At 48.2% G+C, this 23,375-nt stretch overlaps 3 protein-coding genes across 6 annotated transcripts; 1 reads left to right on the top strand and 2 right to left on the bottom strand.

Moving 5' to 3' along the window:
* Window positions 1–1,678: 1,678 nt before the first annotated feature.
* Window positions 1,679–12,365, bottom strand: DHODH (dihydroorotate dehydrogenase (quinone)). The gene is made up of 9 exons (XM_034426742.3): window positions 12,052–12,365; window positions 11,742–11,951; window positions 11,465–11,664; window positions 11,302–11,384; window positions 8,829–9,016; window positions 8,337–8,450; window positions 8,016–8,169; window positions 7,775–7,934; window positions 1,679–2,170 (listed from the first exon to the last, which is right to left on the bottom strand). Exons 1-9 carry the CDS (start codon window positions 12,067–12,069, stop codon window positions 2,116–2,118), a joined length of 1,182 nt encoding a protein of 393 aa, XP_034282633.2. The 5' UTR covers window positions 12,070–12,365; the 3' UTR covers window positions 1,679–2,115.
* A 1,057-nt stretch (window positions 12,366–13,422) lies between these two features.
* Window positions 13,423–19,841, bottom strand: IST1 (IST1 factor associated with ESCRT-III). 2 transcript variants are annotated; one of them, XM_034426746.3, is made up of 10 exons: window positions 19,386–19,841; window positions 19,044–19,148; window positions 18,224–18,404; window positions 17,998–18,085; window positions 17,664–17,747; window positions 17,361–17,471; window positions 15,668–15,841; window positions 15,425–15,517; window positions 14,736–14,784; window positions 13,423–14,364 (listed from the first exon to the last, which is right to left on the bottom strand). In XM_034426746.3, the coding sequence occupies exons 2-10, from the start codon at window positions 19,129–19,131 to the stop codon at window positions 14,165–14,167; spliced, it is 1,068 nt and encodes a 355-aa protein (XP_034282637.1). In that variant the 5' UTR covers window positions 19,132–19,148; window positions 19,386–19,841; the 3' UTR covers window positions 13,423–14,164. The 2 variants fall into 2 exon arrangements, with proteins under 2 accessions (XP_034282637.1, XP_034282636.1); XM_034426745.3 differs by having other exon boundaries at window positions 19,340–19,485.
* Window positions 19,549–23,333, top strand: ZNF821 (zinc finger protein 821). Of its 3 annotated transcripts, XM_034426741.3 has the most exons (7): window positions 19,581–19,965; window positions 20,053–20,117; window positions 20,314–20,454; window positions 20,561–20,703; window positions 21,802–21,906; window positions 22,161–22,327; window positions 22,547–23,333. In XM_034426741.3, exons 2-7 carry the CDS (start codon window positions 20,078–20,080, stop codon window positions 23,199–23,201), a joined length of 1,251 nt encoding a protein of 416 aa, XP_034282632.1. In that variant the 5' UTR covers window positions 19,581–19,965; window positions 20,053–20,077; the 3' UTR covers window positions 23,202–23,333. The 3 variants fall into 3 exon arrangements, with proteins under 3 accessions (XP_034282630.1, XP_034282632.1, XP_087733501.1); XM_034426739.3 differs by lacking the exon at window positions 20,053–20,117 and having other exon boundaries at window positions 19,549–19,965; XM_087877375.1 differs by lacking the exon at window positions 19,581–19,965 and having other exon boundaries at window positions 19,988–20,117.
* Window positions 23,334–23,375: the final 42 nt, after the last annotated feature.

Below are 23,375 nucleotides of genomic sequence, written 5' to 3'. Positions count from 1 at the left end.
GCGTTGTTTATCATTGTTCACCGGCGCATTTGGTTTTGTTTGCAATATATTTTAGCCTAGAGCCTAGGCTACTTGTTGATTTTAATGTTTCTAGTATTTTATTGAATTTATCTTGCCATTCGCCCATGGCGACTCAAGGCGGCTTACAGAATATAAAACTTCATTTAAAACAATAAAACTAATAAAAAGAATCAAATTAATATAATAAAATCACACACCACACACCCACCCTGGGGACAGCAGATCACAAGAGCCATTTAATGGTCTCCATCCTGCTCTGGGTTCCTTAGGCCCGCTGGCCAAACCAGGTCTTTAGCGCCTTCTGGAAGAGTGTTAAAGTAGGAGCCATTCTAATCTCTGAGGGAATGATGTTCCAGAGAGAGGGAGCCACCATGGAGAAGCCCTTCTTCTGGGTCCCACCAGGTGTATCTTTCTAGGGGATGGGCAGCATTCCCTGCCTCCCCACTCTGATGGATCGGGTAGATGTTACCGGCAAGAGACCATCCCTCAGATCACCTGGTCCCAAGCCATAAAGGGTTTTAAAGGTGACAACCAGCACCTTGAATTGTACCCTGAAGCAAATTAGCAGCCAGTGCAGCTTCTGCAGAAGAGGTGATACGTGCACACCAGGGACTGCACAAAACCATGCAGGCCGCTGCATTTTGCACCAACTGGAGCTTCTGGATGCTCAAGGGCAGCCCCATGTAGAGTGTGTTGCAATAAAGACAGGAAGTGACTAGGGTGTGAGTGATTGAGAGTAGGAATTGTTGGTCTAGGAAAGGGCGTAATTGGCACACAACCCACAGTTGCGCAAAGGCCCTCCTGGCCCTGACCGCCATCTGCTCTGAGGAGTCATGAATCTAGGAGAACCCCCAGATTACGCACAGGATCTGGGGTACTGCCACCCCATCCAAGACCAAAGGTGGCAATTCTCCCTGAGCCAACGAACCCCAAATCCAGAGCCACTTGGTCTTACCAGGGTTTAATTTCCTGGGATTTGGGACTTTGTTACTAGTACATTAATAAAGGTGATATAGTATTAGCATTTTAGCATCACATATTTGCCTCCTCCTATGGAGTGTAGGAAACCATATTTTTCCTTTGAGCCAAATCCATTCCCTTTGATGCGTAAAAACCAGCCCTTTCATCAGGGCTGTAAATGTCCTTCAATGTTGAAAGTGTTACAGAAGCAAACCCAGGTGGGAAAGGAGATGCAACCTATTTCAACAGCATCTCTTTTCTCCCCCCTTAATGCCTTTGGATTTGTTGCTTTCTGGTGGATCACGTACATTGAATGGATGTATCATTTCTGTATTATAGGTAAAGACTTGACAAACCACCACCCCCTTTAATACAATGCTTTTCACTTTGCTTAAAATACTTGCAGTTGTTTGGGAGGCTGAAAAAGCCATTTTGCAAAGATATTTGCAAATATCTGAGTTTGAAAGGCAACACTAGATGTTTTTATGTATAGTTTTGTATGCCACCCAGTAAACTGAAATTGAGCAGCCAATAAATTTAGATACATATTTTGTTACCAACCCCTTAATAGATTAATTTTTGAAGCTGTTTACCTGGTGCGAAGCACACTTCCTTCAAAGGAGACTCAGCATCTTCTACTGCCTAGATAGGCTTAGACACACACATTTCAAAACAAAATTAAGTAACTTCCAGAGGAAACAATCTCAATATTTTATTTTTAAAAATTGTTGTGTGCCTTCTCCAAAACTTCTGAATAACAACACTGGTTTCCTCTACTCAGTATGGTACAGGCCTCCCAACCTTACGAGGAGAGAGAGACTGAGATTCAACAAAAGAAACACTGATACTATGTTCCTCCCCAACTCTGTGACCCATTTCTACTTTCTTGTGCTGGGGTACTGCTTGCATCAGTCTCACGACATCAGGAAAGCTCTTTAGCTTTTACACTTCCCCAGGAGAGGATGTATGCCAACACTTGTTTCCCCCTTGTTACATGTCTTTTTTTTTTTTTAAGGTCCAAATTCCCCCCTCATCATTAATGAGGGGCAGGAAGTAGCCAGTGGATCTCCGACAACACGTCCTCTTTTGCTGCTGGTCCAGAGAGTTCAAGGGTCCCTTTTGTCACACTAATCCTCAGAAGTTGTGATCCGCTCCCACAGCATCTTGAACACTCTGGAATCCTTGTTCTCTGCTCAAGGCAAATAGAATTATGTGAACTCTTCTTCTGTCTCTTGGGGATAAAAAGGAAAATATCAACCCCTGTGAACTATCTTTTCCTAAATGTTTTTCTTTGCTCCGCAAGCTCCACTTCCTTAGTTAATACCCCATGCAAGAACCTAATTCCTTTCAGTGTATATTCCTCATTGTGTACTTCCTTACTCTAGTAGTCTCTTCCTCTCCAATGACTCTAAGTACAACCATTAATTTTCCAATACCAATTATCCCAATACTAAGTGAAGATTCCAAAGAAAGGGGGGGGGGATTTGCCTTTTTTCACAGTTTCCTATGAGTTCAGATCTGGAACATGAACCTTCCCTGCCATTAGGCTCATCTGGCTGATTGGAGTGCTATCCTCCTGATCTTTATAAGTATTTAGGGGCAATTTTTAAATCAATTAATAAAAGATTTATTCAAGTCCTGGTTCCTCCTTGTTGGTGTCCATCCTTTTAAGTGCTAAATAAGCTATGCTGATTTAGCATGCTGATTTAACAGGGACTGCCTACAAAGAGAAGCACTTGTAGAAGGAAGAGAGCCTGCTTTTCCCTCACAGATAATACACGACACATCATTCTTAATTTCGAAGTAACAAAAACAGACTTAAATCCAATTGTTTTAGAACAAATGACAGAGTCTTGTATTTTAGATCTAACCATGGGCCAAAAGAAATTTAGCTTTCCAGGGAGGGGAGGGGCTAGCATCGCGGTGAAATGACGGATCTTTTGGGGGCTCATGAGGGACTGTAGATATCCCAGCTGTTAGGTGGTCCTTTTGGACATGAGTTGTCTGGTAGGGACGACGAGCAAGGGGAGCACACTCTGTGGATCTCAGGGAACTCACAAATTCCCTGATAGAGCCGGAGAAGCTCCCTAAACAGATGGCTGGGAAGGCGACCATTGTGAGTCGCTATGAAGCTGGGGCAGCCACTGCAGAGCGCAGAAACGAAAGGAAGGTGTGATCAGTCTGGGTGAGATATTTTGAGTAGTTTTTACCACTCTTTAAACTGGACTAAAGAAGAACCTCCTTGGAATAGCAGAGGAGAGTGTGACCTCAAGGAGGAGGTGGAATTGGGTGTTTTACCTATTCCACCCCCAAAAGAATGGCGGCAAGGAAGTGGGTGGAGCCAAGAAAATAAAGGAATAAGAGAAAAATTGCCTTATAAAGATTGGGCTGAAGAGTAAAGTCTGAATCTGGACTGGGTACTTCAAAATTTAAATTGGGGATTATTGGCTAAAGAATACGTGATTGTATGAACTTTTTTAGAACTTTTTATTAGGATTGGACTTTAACTTGCTATGACAGTACTGTAGAGAGGGGAAGGAGAGAGAAAAAAGGCAACAGTGCCACCTACAGGCAACAGTTAAAATTGGAAGACATATTAACAAAGATGAAATGTAACCTTGGGAGTTAAGAAAGCCTGTGAACTAAATTGATAAGCAGTTGTTTTGACTAAACTATTCAAGATATAGAGTGAAACACTGGAGATTTTGTTTTTTCCCTTTAAGAACTGTGTAGATCTTAGAATCTAAAAAGCAAAAAACAAAACGACAGAGACAGACTAAGGAAATCTACACTGGCACTTTGGAATAAGGCACAGCCAAGTAAGAGAGGTGTAGCACTATATATAAAAGAGACAAGGCTAAACAAATATTTTTGGATGAGGAAGGAAGAATTTTGATGGTGGAGATCACGTTGAATAACAAACAAATATTGTTAATGGCAATATATGCACCAAATGAGAACCAAGATGATTTTTTATAGTAAACTATATAGAAAAATAATAGAATTGGAATATGAGAATATATGTATTGTAGGTAACTTCAATGCAATTGTGGATGCAGATTTGGACTATAAAACTAAAAAAAGAAACAAAAGAGTTAGGAAGACACCTCCAAAAATCTTTTTTAAAATGGTGGAAGAATTAGGTATGCAAGATGCTTGGCGAGGGACACATCCAGACAAAAATCAATACACATTTTACTCTAATAGACATATGTCTTGGTCTAGAATAGACATGATGTGGATATCAACTGAGCTAATACCCAATATACAAGAAATAAGTATAGAAGCAAACACATGGGCAGATCATAATCCAATTAAAATTATATGGAGAGAGCCTTCTCTGTGGGGGTACCTACCCTCTGGAATGAGCTGCCCCCGGAGATACGGCGGATCCTGGATCTACGCACCTTTCGCTGTGCCCTAAAGACATTTTTATTCCAACAAACCGGGCTGGCCTAACTCTTTTAAATTGCTTTAATTTTAAAACTGTTTAATTATGGGTTTTAATACAGGGGTGCTTTTAATTGTGGGCCAAATTAATTTAATCGGATTTTAATACTGTTTCTTGTGTTTTATCTGTTGGCTGTTCACCGTCCCGAGTCCTTCGGGAGAAGGGCGGTATATAAATATAAACAATAAACAAACAAACAAACAAACAAATAAATAAATAAACAGAAAGAATAGAAGAATATGGTGAAGTGGCAGGACTGAAAAGTAATAAAGACAAAACAAAAATCTTAGTGAAAAATATCATAGAAAAACAGAAAAGACTTGACAAAGAGATTAGATATCCAGATTACAAAGAAAGTAAAATACTTAGGGATACAATTAACAGCAAGATGTGTAACGATTAAGGAAGACAACTACTATAAGCTAAAAAAGCAAACTGAGGTAGATTTGGATAGATGGAAAAACCTGCAATTATTGTTAATAGGAAGACTAGCTACAATTAAAATGAACATATTACCGAGAGTATTGTTCTTATTCCAAACAATCCCGATAAAATTGGAGAAAAAATATTTTGAAGAGCTCAGTAAGATAATAGTGAAATATATATGGCAGGGGAGAAAAGCGAGAATCAATCTAAAAATGTTACAAGATGTAAGAGCTAGGGGAGGGTTTGGACTACCGAATTGGGTAATTATATTACCAGGCAGCAGCGCTAACGTGGATGAAGGAATGGATTGTATTGAGAAATACAAGGTTATTGACGTTGGAGGGACATGACCTGCAATTATGTTGGCATGCTTTTTTATGGTATGGGAAAAACAAAATACATGATTACTTCCAAAGACACTATATAAGAAATGCTTTGTTATTCGTATGGGAAAAAATGAGAGAGGAACACTACTTGAAGATATCAGTCTGGCTTTCAACGATGGAAGCACTTATACATCCAAATATTATTAATATGGGAAATATTGTTAGATATAAATATATTTTGTTGGAAAAGGGGGAACTTAAAACGAAATGTGAACTGGAAAAGCAGGGGATTGATATGGCTTGGTATACACAGTTGCAAATACAATCTAGATTTGAAAAGGACGCTAAGCTTTATGGCTTTTATATGGAATTGACAAAATTGGATAAGATATTAATAGGAATAGAAGAGAGAATGATATAAAAATTGTACAGCTACTTATTGAGCGTTAAATTAGAAGAAGAACAAGTTAAAGAAACTATGATAGCATGGGTGAAAAACTTTGGTCACACGGTAAGAGCTAGATAAATGGCAGCAACGATGGGATAGGAATTACAATTTAACATTGTCAACTGCATACAAGGAAAATTTATATAAGATGTTTTACAGATGGCAGTTATCACCCAAAAGACCGGAAATCAACTAAATGTTGGAAGTGTCAACAGACACCGGAGTCGTATTATCATATATGGTGGACGTGTGTGGAAGCAAAAAGATATTGGCCAAAAATTCGTATGCAGCAACATATTGATTTAAAACTGGAACTATTCCTGTTGGGGATTTTACCAGGAATTTATAGTAAAGAAACTATATTTGATTATTTAATAACTACAACTAGAATTGTATTTGCACAAAATTGGAAAAGCAAAGAGATCCCTATAGATGAAAATGTGATTAAGAAAATATTAGAATGTGCAGAAATGAATAGATTAACAACAAACTCTTGCCAATCCTAGCCCTGTCGACTTGGGGGGACGGGTACTGGTGCTGGAGGCCCCAGCAGTGGCCGGTGTGGGCTGTCTGCGCAGCCACGAAGTGGGATTGACGTGGCCGGTTCTTGCCCACAGCATTGCCGGCGAGGATCAGGTCAGAGCCGCTGCCGCCTGAGATCAGCAGCCCAGATTCAGTGAGCCGGATGCACTGCTGCCACTCGGGAGAAGAAAGAGAGGAGGCGCTGCGAGAGAGCCCATTTCTGATGTTCTTCTCCTCCTGGAAGCAGCAGCGTGTTCAGCGTGTTCAGCTCCCCGAATCAGGCTTGCCAATCTCGACCGGCAATGGGGATTGGCAGGTGGGGACGGGTGGGGAGGCAGAGGAGCGAGCTGCATGGAACGAGATGGGGCTTCAACCCAAAGGTGAAATATAAAGGTATGCCTTCCCCACAGCAGGCTGTTGCTACATGAAAAAGTCCTTCCCTTGTTGGCTTGATAAACAATTTTACTGGCTAGAACCTACTGGATTTTTATGTCAGTTGTCTGTTTTTACTCGCTGCAATAAATTCCAGCACTTGGTGGGCTCAGAAGCTGCATAGCAGCTTCTCCTGCTGCTATGAGCTGTTGCCTAAAACATTCAGGTTTTTTATTTTCATTTTTAGCTCGCCACTTAAGTTGGGGTTTGTATATAGGAGATGGGAATGGTGTATTACAATGAAGTACTTTGGATTGCATCTCACTTCTCCTCCATGTCTTACCTGACTTCCAGCTCCTGCCATGGCTGGCGAGGGAGGGGAGAAGAGACAGCAAGGGGAGCCCTGTCTCACTCCATGCGCCTCGCTTCTCCGCCTCCCCACCCTTCCCCACCTGCCACTCCCCCTCGCTGGCCGAGATCGACAAGCTTGATTTGGGGAGCTGAACACACTGCTGCTGCCCAAGAGGAGAAGAACATCAGAAATGGGCTCTCTCACAGCACCTCCTCTCTTTCTTCTTCTCCCGAGTGGCAGCGGTGCGTCCGGCTCACTAAATCTGTCCTGCTGATCTCAGGTGGCAGAGGGAGCGGCTCTGACCTGATCCTCGCCGGCAATGCTGCGGGCAAGAACCGGCCACACCAATCCCGCTTCATGGCTACGCAGACAACCCACATCAGCCACTAATCGGAGCTCCAGCGCCAGTTCCCCTCCCCCCAGCTCGACAGGGCTAGGGCTGGAAAGAGTTTGTTTGCAGCCCCCACTAAGAGAAGGAATGTGTGAGCTAGGGTTTGTGGAAACGGCCTCCATGAGGCTGTTCCGGGTGGATGGCAGGTGCGCGTGGGGCATGTTCCCCCACCATTGCCCACCCCCCGCCTCGCCTCACCTCATGCTGTTTGCATGGCAGCTGCACATGCATCTAAGTATTGGGAGGGGGGTATTTTCGGGGGGGGCTTATTATAGTGCATGCGTTCGAAAGCCCAATTGGGTTTATTATCTGGACATGTCTTATTTTCAGGGAAACATGGTATTAATATAAGAATGAATGTAAGAAATGAATACGGTGGTAAGTTTAATTGTTAAGACACACAAAAAATATACCCAGACAATACGCTGTTTAATAAAGATGGAATGTTTGTATTAAAAGAAAATTTTAAAAAATTAAAAAAAAAGAAACTTAGCTTTCCACTCACCTCAGTAGGGCCTCAAGCTCCTGCTTTATGGTACCCACCACAGGTGGTCCATGGTATGTGAGCACTGTATACATCTGGACCAAGGAGGCACCTGCCCGTATTTTCTCCAAGGCATCCTGGCCAGTGCATACTCCACCCACTCCAATGATTGGTACCCGCCCTAAGAGAAGGAAGGAAGGAAGCATTTATAAAAAAGGAATCTGGTGCCATTGCCTCTCATGTCTCTTCTTTATCTCATTACCTTGAGTGAGAGCATACATGTCGCTGACCATCTGGGTGGAGAGCTGTCGTAAGGGAGCCCCACTTAGCCCCCCCACTTCGTTGCAAGAAGCCCCACGAAGGGTCTCAGGACGGCTCACAGTAGTGTTAGTTAGCACCAGTCCATCAATGCCCAGCTGGAAAAGGAGACCAAAGGAAGAATTAGATGGTTCCCAGTTCCTTCCAATCCTTGGGGGTGAAGATGCAGCTGACCAGCAGCATGCAGATAAAACAGAGCAGAGGCTGCCTGAGTCAGGAGCTCATGAAGGGAATGACAGTCTGTCCTTGTCCTAGTGCTCAGTACCTCACTCACAATCCTGGCAATGTCCCGTTTCTCTTGGCTTGTCAGGTCTGGTGCAATCTTCACCAGCACAGCCGGTTTGTGCTTACCTGGGAGGGAATCCCGCTCAGCAAGAACCTGCCAGAAACAAAGATGAAACTGAAGCTCCAGGCTTCAGCCATCTCTTCAGTGGGCAGAACAGTACCAGCACACAGAAAGGTTCACAATAAGGTGAGATGCTCTTGGGAAGGAGAGGAGGAGGAGCTGTACTCAAACGAAGCTGCTTCCAATGCTAGGGAGACCAGATGACAGCAAAGATGGCCAGTATGGGAAACAGGCATTCACTAATAGGTGGCCTGTTCCCTAATAGGGGCCCAACGTTCTTTCTGACAGTGCTCAGTGAGTACGAGTGAGCAGCAGCTCAAAGTGTATGCCAGTCTGCTGGGCACAGAACACCCCAAGAGGGAGATTTGTAAGGAAGAGAGAAGAACCTTCAAGGCCAAGGCAGGACCCTACCTTTGTAAGTAAGAGGTGCAAGTCTGCTCTGCCTTGCAAAGCCCGCAATCCTGGCGTGTTTGGGCTGGAAACATTCACCACCACGTAATCAGCCAGCGGACCCAACACGCGAATGCCTGCAACATAGTCAGCAGCTGCATCCACAGAACACTTGTTCTTCCCCAGATTTATTCCAAGGGGCATCCCCGCTAAAAACAAAGAAAATACCATGGAGCATTAGCCCTGAAGGCAGAGGCAGCCCCTCTGTGTCCAGGAACTTAGCACCTTTGGTCTTGGATGGGGTTGTACCATGTCCCACAGACCCCGCACATAACCTGGGGTCCTTTTGGATTTACAGTTCCTGCTGGAAGAACAGGTGGCAACTATGGCCAGGAGGGTTTGCTGTATGCCAGTTACACCCTTTCCTGAATAGGGAAATAGGCTTTCTGGTCATTTATGCCCTATTGCAAAGTGCTCTACATGGCACTACCCTTGAAAACTGTTTCAACTGATGCAGAATGTGGCTGTGCCATTAGTTGTAAACATTGGCAAGATTCTTTAGCCCGGTGTGCCTTTGCCCAAAAAGGATCTGAGTGGGAAAGGTAGATTAGTATTTATTTATGCATAAACAAGGAGACACCTCTAGGGAAACAAAGTGAGAGACTCCTTAAAAAGGTAGGAAATCACCTTATACAGGTAGTCCTCGGCATACAACAGTTCACTTAGTGACCACTTACAGTGGCACTAAAAAAAGGTACTTATGGCCATTTCTCACACTTATGACCATTTCAGCATACCCACTGTCATGAGATCAAAATTCAGATGTTTGGCTACTACTGACTCATATTTATGATAGTCCCAGTGTCCTAGTGTCATGCAATCATCTTTTGTGACCTTCTTATAAGCAAAGTCAATGGGGAAGCCAGATTTACTTAACAACTGTGCTACTAACTTAATTAACTGCAGTGGTTCACTTAAACAACTATGGCAAGAAATGTCTTAAAATGGGACAAAATGCACTTAACAAATGTTTTACTTAGCAACATAAATTTCGAACTCAATTGTGGTCGAGGACTACCTGTACACAGTTCAAACATATGTGTTTGGAATGTATTCTTTTATTGGTTAGTATAATTTAGCTTGTCTGTGATCTTGTAAGCATGCTCAGTAGCTTTATATGTACCATATAACATTTCATAGCATCCTATAATACTCAGTATGATCTTGTTAATGCTCAATTTCATATTCAGGAAGCGTGTTTCCCACATTATAATCAGTTCACAAGTTACTAAAGTTCAAATCTTTGCACACATCTTGATTTTAGCAAGTCTGAATTGGTTTATATCAGAAATCACATTCTTACTTGTTACTTCAAAGAACAGAAACACTGATAAAAAGCACTCCTAGTTAATGAAAACATTACTCAAAGGGCCACTCTCCTGCTCCCATCAGTGCAATTCTGGATTCTCAAAAAAGTGCATGTAATAATTTTGCTCCACGAGCTGCATTGGGTGCTAGTTTTCTTCCAGGTCCAATTCAACTGGCATTGGTCCAATTCAAGATGTTGGTTATGATTTATAAAGCCCTATATGGCAAGGGACAAGACTACTTATGGAATAATTTTTGTCCATTATATCGGCCCATACTGGTCAACAGTGAAGTTATTTTGTAGACCTGTTAGATAAAGAAATCCAACTGGTGGGGTCTAGAAAAGCCTTCTCTGCTGTTGCCCCTGCCGGGCCTCTGGAGATGAGACAGACCTCCTCTCTCCGGGCCTTCCACAGAGTAAAAACATGGCTCTGTGGTCTTTGAATGGGGCCCTCAGAGGAGCACGCACCCAAGAGCCCTCCCTTCACCTTTTTAACTAATTTCTGGAATATTTTAATTGTCCTTGCCTCCTTTTAGTTCCAAATTTCTAAACAAACCTAGGAATAAGAAGACACTTCCTGACAGTTAGGACAAGTAATCAGTGGAACAGCTTGCCTCCAGAAGTTGTGATTGTTCCATCACTAGTGGTTTTTAAGAAAAGATTGGACAGCCATTTGTCTGAAATGGTCTAGACAGCAGTCCTCAACTTTTCCAGCTCTGTGGACCACCAGCAGCAACAGGGTGGGAAGGGTGAGGATAGACTGGCGCATGTGCCACTTGTGCAAATGCAGCTTCACCCTGTCACGCTCTGCTTGCGTAGTCTGGTTCCAATGGGCAGCACCGGACATTGGGCTGCAACCCAGGGATTGGAGGGCCCTGGTACAGAGTCTCCTGCTTTAGCAAGATTGGACTAGAAGACCTCCAAGGTCCCTTCAACTCTGTAATGCCGTTATTTTCTAAACTTTTAATTTTTAAACGCTGCTTCTATATTTCAAAATTTTGCTGTACATTGCTCAGTCCCTCCCTGAGGGAGATGAATTGTTCAAAAATGTGAGTGAACAAACAATCGGGGTAGAGGAAAACTAGCCATCCCTAGAGTGCCCCAAAGGCCACACTGCTGCCTCACCTTTGCTGAGCCGGCGCTGGGCGACTTCCCGGGCTCGGAGTCTGCGCTCCACCACGGTGTGGCCCTGACTGTTGAACCCGTACCTGTGTGGCCACAAGAGCTTCAGGGGCCTTTCCTCCGCCGCTCCCCACTACCACCCCCACCCCACACCCAGAGCGCCCACCTGTTGATGATCGCTTGGTCTTCGGGCAGCCGGAAGACCCGCGGCTTGGCGTTGCCTTCCTGGGGCTCCGGCGTAACGCTCCCCACCTCCACAAAGCCGAAGCCCATCTTGAAGAGCCCGTCCACCGCCTCCCCGTGCTTGTCAAATCCAGCGGCCAGTCCCAGCGGGTTCCGAAACCGCCGCCCAAAAGCCCGCACCTCCTAAGGGGAGTCCCGGGAGGAGAGCTCAGGCCCGGCCTTGCGGCTCCTCGCCCGCCCCCGCCCCCGCCCCCCCGTACCAAGATCTCCGAGTCGGCCGGGCCGGGCCGTGGCACGACGCCCAAGGCGAGCAGGCGCACCGCCAGCCGGTGGGCGGTCTCGGGCCCCACCACGCGCTGCAGGCCCGGCATCAGCCACCGACTGTAGAAGCTCTCGTCGCCCCTCGCCGCCAGGTGCGCGGCGAAGATCAGGCCGCCGCCCCCAAGGACCACGGCGGCCTCCTTCAGGCGCTGCGGGGAGAGAAGCGGAGCGTCAGGTCCGGCCGCAGCCGCGCGGTCCCCCGCCCTTCCCCGGGAGGGCCCCCTCGGTGCCGGGAAAGGCCTCGCTCACCCGCAGCCCTGCGGCCATGGTGGAGACTCGAGGGGAAGGGCCGCCCAGCGCTCCAACGCATGCGCGCGGGCCGAGGAAGGGTCCTGGCCGAAGCCGGCGAGCGGGAGGGAGTCCGCGAGAGGCTCCTCCTCTGGGGTTCCCAGCGGAGAGCGAGACCGGCTTCTCTTCCCGCGTCCCGGCCAAAGGTTCAGGCTCCTTCTCGGCGACGCTTCCTTTCGATGCAGGTCGGCAAGGAGAAAGTCAAGGCAGCCGATGCAAGTCAGGAGCCCCCGAGGAAGCGCAAGACTGAGCCGCTTCTGCCCCACCGCAGCGACGCTCTCCGCCCTCTGCTTTCTCGGAGACCCATTTCCTCTCTGCCCAGGGCTGCCTAACCGTTTCCGATCCAGCGTTTCGCCCGCTTTCGTTTTAGCAAAAGATGGCACTTTTTACTACCCCTTCTCTTTCTTCAGTTTTGGGCCGGTGATTCATCTTTCAATTAACAGCTACGGGTTCAAAACTTGCCCTCAAGTTTAATACACCAATAGCCGCTGCTGTCCCTTGCCTTTTCTTTTGCTGAATACTATGACAACTCTGGTAAAGATGGTCAGGCTCTTGCCCTGCAGCCATTCTGAGACACTCAGGAGTTCAAATTAAGGAAAAGTCTAGCTTTGTAAAAAGAAATACCTCCATAAGCTCCCAACCCTCTGAGTTAAAACTTCACACCCATCTACGGATCTGAGAAAGCATCATTAATGTGAATAGGATAACCAGAAAGACTAAAAAAAGGAGTCCCAAATATCATGACAAACAGATATTCTATTTCTACCATTTTTTAAAGATAGCCTCTCACAGAAAGTTAACTTCTGTGCACAGAAAGTCCAAAAATCGAACAATGCCACCTGGTGCAGGAAATGAGCTTGGTTTGTACTAATCTGGGGAATACCATACTTTTCCCCACTCAAACAGCAGGGGGAATCCATTTGGTTCCACTGTTACAGAAAAGAGACCACACCAGCTCTTTATCGAAGGGAAAGATTTATTGCGTAAGGTTCAGACTTTGCTTGAGCTATCGCTTCTGAACCTTGCACAATAAATCTTTCCCTTCGACAAAGAGCCTTTCTGAGATCTTTCTACTTTACCGCAATAACCTGGAATAAGCAACCCCCGAAAGGCTTCTTAACCATTTCAGCCTCCAGTTCAGTCTCTGTAATCTCTTGCAGTCATATTCTTTCCTTAACTTACATACAAGTTATGACAGAATACAACTGGGCAACAATGAGGATCAACCATTTTTCTGCTTGTTCCAGAGGCTGAAAGGGACCACTGGAAAATAGCATGGTCTCCTCTTGACAGTTCTCCTGCATCAGATTATACTCTCCAAGACAGACTCAGTGAAGATCACACTTTTTATTTAGAACAGAGAAGGAATCAACCATTAAACTGTCCCAGAAAAGCCATGTGAACATATTACATACAGAGGCATTACATGAGAAAGCAGAGTTTTCCTCTGGGCATCACAGCAGCAGATGTCACTATGTGGTGCTGCCATCTATGGCTTTGTCCCACATGGACTAGTTGGAGGCTGCAGACCTAAATGTCAAATGATGGTCCCATACCCAGCCTGCCAGACCCTGCTGAGGGAGTCTTTTCCAATCTCTGTGAGCCAGGTCTAAAATTGGTTTGCCTCATGGCATGTACCTGGCTCTTCTTCCCACCTCATGCATATCAGCAGGGCCCTCAGGGTAGACTTGGCTTTGGTCTCCTTTCCCAGAGAAAAGCCATAACTGCATCAAGCAAGCAGAGGCTTTAAGGCAGCCCTTCCCACGGTATATGCCCAGAAGGCAAGCAGTGTGCCCGTTCCATCAGGTTGTCTAGAGCCATCCTACTGCAGTAGCTGTGCTGTCTTCTAGCCAAAGGAAATGCTAGTCACATCACATCCATGGCCCCCTCCAGAGAAGAGATTATCTAGGGCTACTGAGGCATAGGGGGGTTTTCTTGCTTCCCCCACTGAAAGGGGCTCCAAAGGACCCTCCAAGACAGCACAATTTAGTGTAAGTAGAACAAGAAGAAAGGCCAAGAGGAAGACAAGGAAACGAGGAAAGAGCACCCATTGCAGCAACAGGGTATGTAGCTCTTAGGTTTTCTTCTTCAACTCCTCAAACCTCCGGGACAGATCATCAAAGTCAATCTCATCTGATGCAGATGTGCTGGTGCCAGCAGAAGCAGCAGGCAGTGTATCTGGCACAGACGGCAACTCTGGCAACACAAAGCGATCACCTGAACGGGGCATGGGGATTGGTGGCTGCCCCTTGGCTTCTGGTGTTACCCGGGGACCTGCAGCAGAGGGCGGATGAAGAGACATTACAAGCCTTGGGAGGCCCAAACAATGCAGAAAATGAGCTGCTGCTCCTCGGATTAACAGGGAGTAGCGGGAACAATGCCCAGACAACAGAAGACTCATTCCTACATGCCAGCAGCCTGCCTGGTGTAGCAAGCTGTTATTTTCTCTTGTATCCAAGGCTTTAACAAGAGTGCTGATGCTTTTGAGGCCTCCCAGGGCTCTGTTGCCTGGTGTGAGCTTCTACAGCTCTGGAGGAATCAAATTGCTGTCACTTCACCCCAAGCCAAGTGCAGCAGCTCAGTGTGTCTTACCAGAGTGCCAAGAAAGGCCTCGGCTGGTGCTCCCTGACCATCTCTGGACTTACCAGTCACATGTAAGGATGGCACTTCCTTGTCAGTATTCCCATCATCTACCTGAAACAGGCACAAGTGTATTTGGCAGAAGGTCCTGGCATGCAGCACACTAAATACCTTTGTTTATTTGTACAGGCTGGGAGATTTCAGAAGCATATGTTTTTCCACCTCAAGAATCAAAGCCCAAAGCTCTGCTGCTGGGTAGGACAGAAAAGCAATGGGGAGAAAGGCACAATCCCTCTCAGAAAATATTTCATCGCTATTGGAAGGGAGCAAAGCATGAAGGCAGGTAAATGTAGCAAATTAAAGGGGAAGTTCTGAAAAGCAACTATGGCACCCAAACAAGCAGAGAAGGTATCTCCCAACTAATGCTTGACCAGAGCCTTAACCCAAAATCTCAGCAGCAGAAAGGAAGAAATAGCAGCAGCAGAGGACACTAGGAATATATACAACTGTCTGATGTGAGCTGTTCCACATAAACACTAGGAAGATGGCTATGCAAAAGGGGGGGGGGGAGGAACAATATGCCCTGGTTATGTCCTCCTGTCTCAGATTCTAAATTTAGTTTCTGCCAAACTGCAGCCAGTCTGAAAGTTGGGTAGAACTTGTGGAACATGACTTTTTTTTGGGGTCAGCTGTGAAATGTGTTTTTCATTTCATGCAATTTTAGAGGACTACATTTTTCTTGGGTGACACTTACAGATTCGTATGTTGGAGGAATTGCTGGAATCGGAGGAGGATGAAGGCCAGTAAATGGTTGGTAGGTACCCACGGGTAGCCCATTGAAGCTCTCCTGCAGAAATCAGAACGTTCGTTAGCGAAAGCAGATGCAGTTCATTGAGCAAGAAAGAAAAGCTGCTGCAAACTCACATGTTGGCAACAAGATAAAAGCAAAACTACCCACCTCCAGAGTCCCTGCATGAATCAAGGTTTAGTTAATTACCATCCCCTTCGGATGTGGGTAGGAGAAAGGAGGACCTGGAGATGGCATCGGCAAGACTCTTTCAGGACCAGGTAGTGGGGCCATGAAGCCACCGCTGTTACCACCACCTTTCTTGATGTCATCCACAAATCCTACATCAATCAGATCTGTTTCTACACCTGCAGGAGCCTCTGCCTGAGAAAAGAGATGGCCCAATCTCACAACAAGGAAAGATACTGCTTGCGTACAGTCACTTTTTCAGATTAGTGGCTATACAAATTGATTAAATGAAAAGAAATACAACTCAGTGACAGTGTTCGCTTCTTTGGGGTTTTTCTGAACATTTGTGTATCTTTGCTACTGAATGTTAAGAGTTTCATAAGGAGCAAAACTCATGTTTTATTTGTTTGATTCATTACCTAAGATCATCCAACATACGATATACCACTGCAAAACAGTAGCTGTCCACATGACTCAGTAATTGGTTCCCTTACCCTTAGCTGCAGTTAGTGGGACCAAGCACTTCCTTAACAGGTGACCACTTTCTCACATCACTCTGTAGGAATTCTGAATGATTTTATTTATTCCTTTATGGTGAATTGCTTCAACACAGTAATAGCTGAGCTTTTCTACCATGAACTGCCAATTTTAATCCTGCCACAATATTTCTATGGGGTTCGGATGTGGCTTTGACTTGGCCACACCAAAATATTAAGTGCATTCCTTTTCATTTGTCATCTTATAGACTTATTTCTATGGATCATTCTTGCCACGACTTAGAAAATGGCCTGTAATTCTTGCCAAGGTCAACCGCTCCGGCATACCAGATAGATGGGGCTGCCTAAAGAAGTACCCCACATGACACCTTGGGGAGATATGGATTGGACATCTGCCTTGGGACTGTGGAAGGAGGGATTTGGGGGATGCTTTCAATATGTAATTTTTGTGCCTATTGCCTCAGACTTTGCTTTTCTTTCGCTGCATTCAGTTCATATTCAGTAAAAGTACCTTTCTCTACAAACATGGAGTTGGGGTTTTTCTTTCTTGAGCTTTGAACGGAGGCAAGCCTGACAATAATCTTAAACCGTAAGATTTAATTGGAATGTATGGATTCCACCAGATGTTCTGCCCCATCTGTCCAGGGAGTGTTTTTCCAGAAACGAGGTTATTGACCAGCATTCAGATCTCCAAAAACTGTTTGGGTGTGGCTTTTATGTTGTAATCTTGGGAGGAATTTTTGAAGGATAACCACTCTTACAAAAATTGTCTTCTCCAGTTCAAGGCTGGATCAGCAAATCATAAATTGCTTGAGTCCTCATATGGTACTTCAGATATTGTTTGGAACCTTTTCCAGATTGAAGTCATTTTAAACAATTTCTTTTCAGCAAGACATGAATGTATATAGTGAAAACTTCATTGGGATGGGGTGAGCACAGGTTTTGTGATTGTTTTAGGACAAGACTACTCCAAAGCAGTCATGATTTTACTCACACAACTGGCTATGTAGCCAGTGAAAATTAAAGAAGCTAGAATCAAACCTTGGCACTATTTGTTCACTGAGACTCCATTTGTGGATTACTAATACTCAAATGAAGCTTCAAACATGAAATTAATTCATGAAAACTGAATTTTTCACTCTTTTTCACACAACTGGCAGCCAAAAGCAGACCGTTCACATCACACAAGTTAGGAAGCCTCCTGCACTTCCACTTACCATGACCACCGAATCTGGTTCATAGGGCACATTGTAGTTCTTGGCAATCTCAATCAAGTACCTCTCCACCAGGATTTTAGGAGGCGCTTCTACATTCAGTTTGTGCATTAACTAGAAGGCAGGGAGGAGGAAAAACAATTTGTTACCTCCTAGCTAAGCAGGAATCACCCACAAAATTCAAAGAAGATACTTGTTATTGCTTCTTTGTATGGATCACCAAAATTCCTACTCTGTAAAACTTGTTTTGAGATATACTTTATACAGTCATCTCATCATCAATAGCAAAGCTCTTCCCATTCTCACCCTGTCATTGACTGTTCCAATCTGGTTGCTTCGGCATAGCTTGCCATATTCCTTGCTATATTTGGCACATAGCTGATCAGCAACCTAGTACAGAAATAGCACAATTAAAAACTCATTGGCTAGCCCTAAAGTGAAGCACAGAAACACTATGGCTCTTTCCTGGTCAGAAGGCCTAAGCTTAGAGGAACTCAAGGGATTTGGAAAGAGTCATATTATTTTAACTTCAAAGGAAAGTTAAGAGAAAGCAAACTGTTTTGCTAATTAATGCCTCCAAACTGTCTTGAACCTTTCAGGAAATTGGGCAATAACCTTTCATGTAGCTGGTACTACTCACAATTTTCAACTCAGCTACTTCTGACTGTAGTCGAGGAGCTGCCCAGATGAGGGTAGACACTGCTTCTGCCAGGCCAGGGTCCAGCTCCCTGCAGAAATAACATAAAGTTATGCAATATGTAGGTCCCAAACAGTTTATATCTCATAAAGCAGGTCTTCATGTGAAAAGGTTGCCAGAACACTGCCTTTCCTCTCCCAGAAGTTTCTTTCTGCTACCCGGGCCTTACTTCATTGAATGAATGAGGCCAAAGCGAGCTAAAAGCAGGTCACAATACAACTCCAAGATCTCCATGGCCTCCACCAAATAATCTTCCCGAATGATGTGCTCCACACGGATACGAGCCCGTTCATCCTTGCCAGCAGAAAGATAGTCAGCAATTTCCTTCCTGGCTTTCTGGGCCAACTCAGCTGTAAAACAGGGAAGAGGAAAGCCATGGATTAGTCTGGCCCTAGGACCGTGATGGCGAACCTATGGCACGCGTGCCACAGGTGGCACACGGAGCCATATTGGTGGGCACACGAGCTCAGCTCCGGCCCGCTGATTTTCAGGCCTTCTGGGTCCACCAGTCGGCAAACAGGCCATTTCCAGCCTCCGGAGGGCCTCCAGGGGAGTGGGGAAGGTCGTTTTTGCCCTCCCCAGGCTCCTAGAAAGGCTCTGGAGCCTGGGGAGAGTGAAAAACGGGTCTACTGGACCCACTGTGCCATCACGTGCCAAAAACGGGGGAGCATGGGGGTGGTCGCATGCACATGTGTGTGGGGGACAGGGCGCATAGAATTATGGGTGTCGACACGTGCACGCGTGACCCCCCCCCACGTTCCCCCGGCTTTTGGCACGCGATGGCAAAAAGGTTAGCCATCACTGCCCTAGGACCTGGCGCTGGGATTCCCCTGGGCGAGAGCCCCGCTTCGCCTTCAGGGCCAAGGAGCCCGTTCCCTGGTTGGGAGGCACAAGGCGCGTCACGCCATTCCAGGGAGGAGGGAGATACTGGGACGCCGAAGGGGCGGGCGAGGCCGCTTCAGCCCTTCCCCCGCTTCGCCTCCGCTTACTTTTCTTTTTCTCCAACAACTTCAGGCGATTGATGACGAGTCGGAGATTGACGCGCAAGCGCTCAGCCTTGAACCCGGAGCCCAGCATCCCGGCCAGTCCCGCAACTGGAGGGCGAGACAGAAACCGTCCGTCAGCCGCGCCCGAGACCTGCGCCGCGCCGCCGTTTCCGGGAAGGACCCGAAGAGGCGACGCCGGTCGCTTCTGGCCTGCTTGGGCCGAGGCGCCACCCGCCGCGAACTCCTCGGGGCCCTGGGCTGGCTCCCCTCCCCGCCGGGGCTCTCCAGAGGGAACCGACCGGGACAAGACGGGCTTCGCCGACGGCGCAGGGAGAGACGTCTCACCTCCGACAGGGACACAGCACGGAAGTACGCAGCCGGACGCCGGAAGCAGCCGAAGGAGCAGGTTCCGGGCGGAAGGCGCCTCCTGCAGGGGAACGGAAGCAGGAACGCGGGAGCTCTGCGTCACCGTCCTCAGTGCCCCGGCGGCTCCCTCGCCTCCGGATGCGGGGTTCCGGCGGCGGGGACGCCTTCACACCTGCCCCGCCTGGGGCGCTGTGCTGGGCCGGCGCCCTCCAGTAGATGCAGCGGCGGGGGTGGCTGCCGGAGGCGCTCGAGCGCCGCCGGGGAGAGGCAGCGACTCCCTCCGGCTCCCTGCATTGCGCCGGTCTCCCCGCGTCCTGCCCGTGCACCTGGCGGCGGCTGCGCTGCCAACGGCCCGAAGCCGCGTCCTGCCGGCGGAGGCAGGATCCAGCGCGGCGCGCGCCCGACGGACGGCGGGTCCCCGTGCACGAGCCGAGCGCTCCCGCCGCCGCGCCGCCATCTTCTGCTGGCGCCCCGCCGGGCGGCTCTTTGTCCGCCGCTGCTGCCACGCCGCGAGCCCAGCTCGGCGACGGAGGGCGGCGGCGGCGGCGGCCGCCGCCAGGTGAGGGTCGAGCCGCGGCGGGGTCCCGAGCGGGGCGGGCGGCGGCCCCGAGCGGCGCGGCGTGACGCGGGGCTCTTCTCTCCGCAGGGGCGCCCCCGCGGGGGGGGAAGCCATGTCCCGCCGGAAACAGGCCACCCCCAATAAAGTGCGCTGTGAGTAACGGGCGGGGCTGCGGGGAGGGGGCCCGGCCCTGCCAAGCGCCCGCCTTCCGAGCCGGAGCAGCGCCCGTGGCGGGGCTGGCGGGCGGGGACGGCCGGGCAGCCCCTCCGCGTCCGCTTCCCGGGGGCCGCGGAGCCTCCGGGCTAGGAGGGCGGTCCGGGTGACGCGCCCTGGCGCTTTTGTTCGTAGGGGAGAAGGTCTTGGCCGGGCTGGAAGAGCACAAGCGGCGGGCCGCCATGAGGAAGAGCCTCCCGGGGCTGCTGGGCGTCCAGCCTGCCGTCGAGGGGCAGGAGCCGCCGTCGCCCCCGCCGGGGAGAGCCTCCAGCAGCAGTGAGTTGCCTCCGCTGTTGGGGGGAGGGACGCGCGTAGGGTTGGTCGGGGGGGGGCTGTGCTCTGCCGGCCCGCCCTCCCTTCCGAGCCACGGCTTGCGTTGCAGGTGAGAGCGAGGAGGAGACCACCCAGGACGAGGCCTCTTCTCCGGCTTCTGAGGAGGACGGAACAAGGGGGGCTGCAGTGAAAAAGGAGCAGGGGTCGGCGGAGCAGCCTGGGGAGGGCAACCCCGGGATCCAAGCCCAAGAGGCAAGTGCTCCTCCAGGTTGTGGGGAAATACTGGCCATCCAAGTCTTTTGATGGTGCAGCTTTGATGTTCCATCTTCTTAGTACCATAGGCTGCATAGTTTAGTTTTGGGACGTTTGGCTAGGCTACAAAAATATGAAGTCTGCCTTAAACTATTAGTGCAACTGGGGGAAATCAGGCTTAATAGCAGTGACTGTGAGAGGTATCTTGGAGTCTTAGTAGACAATCAGCTAAATATCAGCCAGCAGTGTGCAGCGGTAGCTAAAAAAGCCAATGCAATCCTAAATTGCATTAACAGAGGGATACAATCAAGATCAAGAGAGGTATTACTACCACTATAAAGCCCTAGTAAGACCACACCTAGAGTACTGCATCCAGTTTTGGTCACCACACTATAAAAAAGATGTTGACTCTAGAAAAAGTGCAGAGGACAGCAACCAGGATGATTAGGGGACTGGAGACTAAAACATATGAAGAACGGTTACAGGAACTGGGCATAGCTAGTCTAGTGAAGAGAAGGACCAGGGGAGACATGATAGCCGTCTTCCAATACTTGAGGGGCTGCCACAGAGAGGAGGGGGTCAAGCCGTTTTCCAAAGCACCTGAAGGCCAGACAAGGAATAATAGATGGAAACTGACCAAGGAGAGATTCAACCTAGAAATGAGGAGGAACTTTCTGACAGAACAATCAACCAATGGAACAGCTTGCCTTCGGAAGTTGTGGGAGCTTCATCACTTGAGACTTTCAAAAAAAGATTGGACTGCCATTTGTCAGAAATGGTGTAGGGTCTCCTGCTTGAGTGGGCGTGGGGGGTATTGGACTAGATGACCTATACTCTTTTAACTTGCTAGAGCCAGATGGAAAAACCCGTCAAATGAGGTTGGGAAAAAGAACACCCTGGCTTTCAAAGCTTACTTGTGAGCGGATGCCACTCGAGAATGTGCAGTTGATCACTACGAGACAGACCACAGATTAAGTGTCTTTTCTTACAATGGCCTGACTTTCCTGCGTAGACCAGCAGCAGAATTGCATGTTACGCTTATTTGAAGAGCCACCATGATCCTGCCTGTTTTTTCCATCAACCTTCTCTCTCTTATAGATGGGATTCAGCACTAACCCAGATGCCTTGATGGGACTCTCCCGCTGTCCTCTTTGTCAGCTAGAATGTGGCAGCAGGGAACAGCTTGTGACTCACGTGTACCAGGTATCTATCTGGAGGGGTGCCTGAGGCCGTTCTGCCAACTGACTGCCCCACCCTCTCTCCAGGCTTTCTCATCCTGGTTGGGAAAGATGTAGTGTTTGTGGGGTACCATTTCACCAGCCATCTTAGGGAATGCCTTGTGGGTGTCTCTCCTTCAGTCCCAAGGAAGAGGGATTTCTTCCAAGGCTTGGCTTCAGCCTGCCCTTGTAGGAACAGGGCAGTTGAGCCTTTACCTCACAGCCTGGCCTCGTTTGCAGCACACAGCGGCTGCAGTCAGTGCCAAGAGCTACCTGTGTCCTGTCTGCAGCCGAGCACTCAGCTCCCCAGGGTCGCTGGGTAGGCACCTCCTCATCCACTCTGAGGACCAGCTGTCCAACTGTGCAGTATGTGGGGCGCATTTCACCAGCCACGCCACTTTCAACAGGTGAGAAACTGCGGCAAAAGGAAGTCGGAAGTCTTATTTTGGTGGTTCTTGGCCAGTGTGACCCAGGTTGCTATAAGATATCCTAGTGGAGCCTTGGTGGAAGGTGGAAAAGCAGCTTGGCCCAGAGATCTTTTGGCTTCCCTCAGAGTTTTTCCCCAGAAGACACGCAGGCTGACTCGAGCGTTCTTCTTGCCTTCGCTGATTCTTTCTCTTTTGTAGTGAGAAGGTGCCGGAGGTGCTGTCTGGAGATTGCCTGTCTGCTCCTCCCCAAGAGGGTTCTTCTAGCACCGAAGAGAAAGCTGCTGCTCTCGGACCTGCTGTGTATCCTGCTGGCCTTCTCCTCGTGTGCAACAGCTGTGTGGCTTACCGCAAACTTTTGGAAGCTCAAGCCCCAGGGGTGCGCAAGTGGGCCTTACGGCGACAGAACGAACCTCTAGAAGCAAGACTGCAACGTCTAGAACGAGAACGTACAGCCAAGAAAAGCCGTCGGGACAATGAAACACCAGAGGAGCGAGAAGTGAGGCGCATGCGGGACAGGGAGGCTAAGCGCCTGCAACGGATGCAGGAGACAGATGAACAGCGAGCACGACGCCTGCAGAGGGATCGCGAAGCCATGCGTCTCAAACGTGCCAATGAAACCCCTGAGAAGCGGCAGGCTCGCCTCATCCGAGAACGCGAAGCAAAGCGACTCAAGCGGCGGCTAGAAAAAATGGACATGATGCTGCGTGCTCAATTTGGCCAGGACCCCTCGGCAATGGCAGCACTGGCTGCTGAGATGAACTTCTTCCCGCTCCCTGGGGGAGGCATGGAATTGGACAGCCAGTTGCTCAGCAAAATGTCCTTTGAGGAGCCAAGCCCCAGCACGCTGCCTTGAATTATTACCCTATGAGCTTTTTGGACCTGGAATGTGGCCAGCAAATTGCTTCTGCTCTATGGGTGCTACAGGTCACAATGGAAATGGTGGGTTGCAGGGAGGAGAAAATAAATTGCCTATATGTGTTCCATGCTTCGAGTCTTGTGTGCTGGTTGCATTAGTCTGAGGGAAGCC

Source organism: Pantherophis guttatus, chromosome 11 (genome assembly GCF_059756535.1).
Source record: "Pantherophis guttatus breed Tessera chromosome 11, ASM5975653v1, whole genome shotgun sequence".
Taxonomy (NCBI): domain Eukaryota; kingdom Metazoa; phylum Chordata; class Lepidosauria; order Squamata; family Colubridae; genus Pantherophis; species Pantherophis guttatus.
The sequence above is the reverse complement of the archived record's forward strand: the minus strand, read 5'-3'. Positions and strand labels throughout refer to the sequence as shown.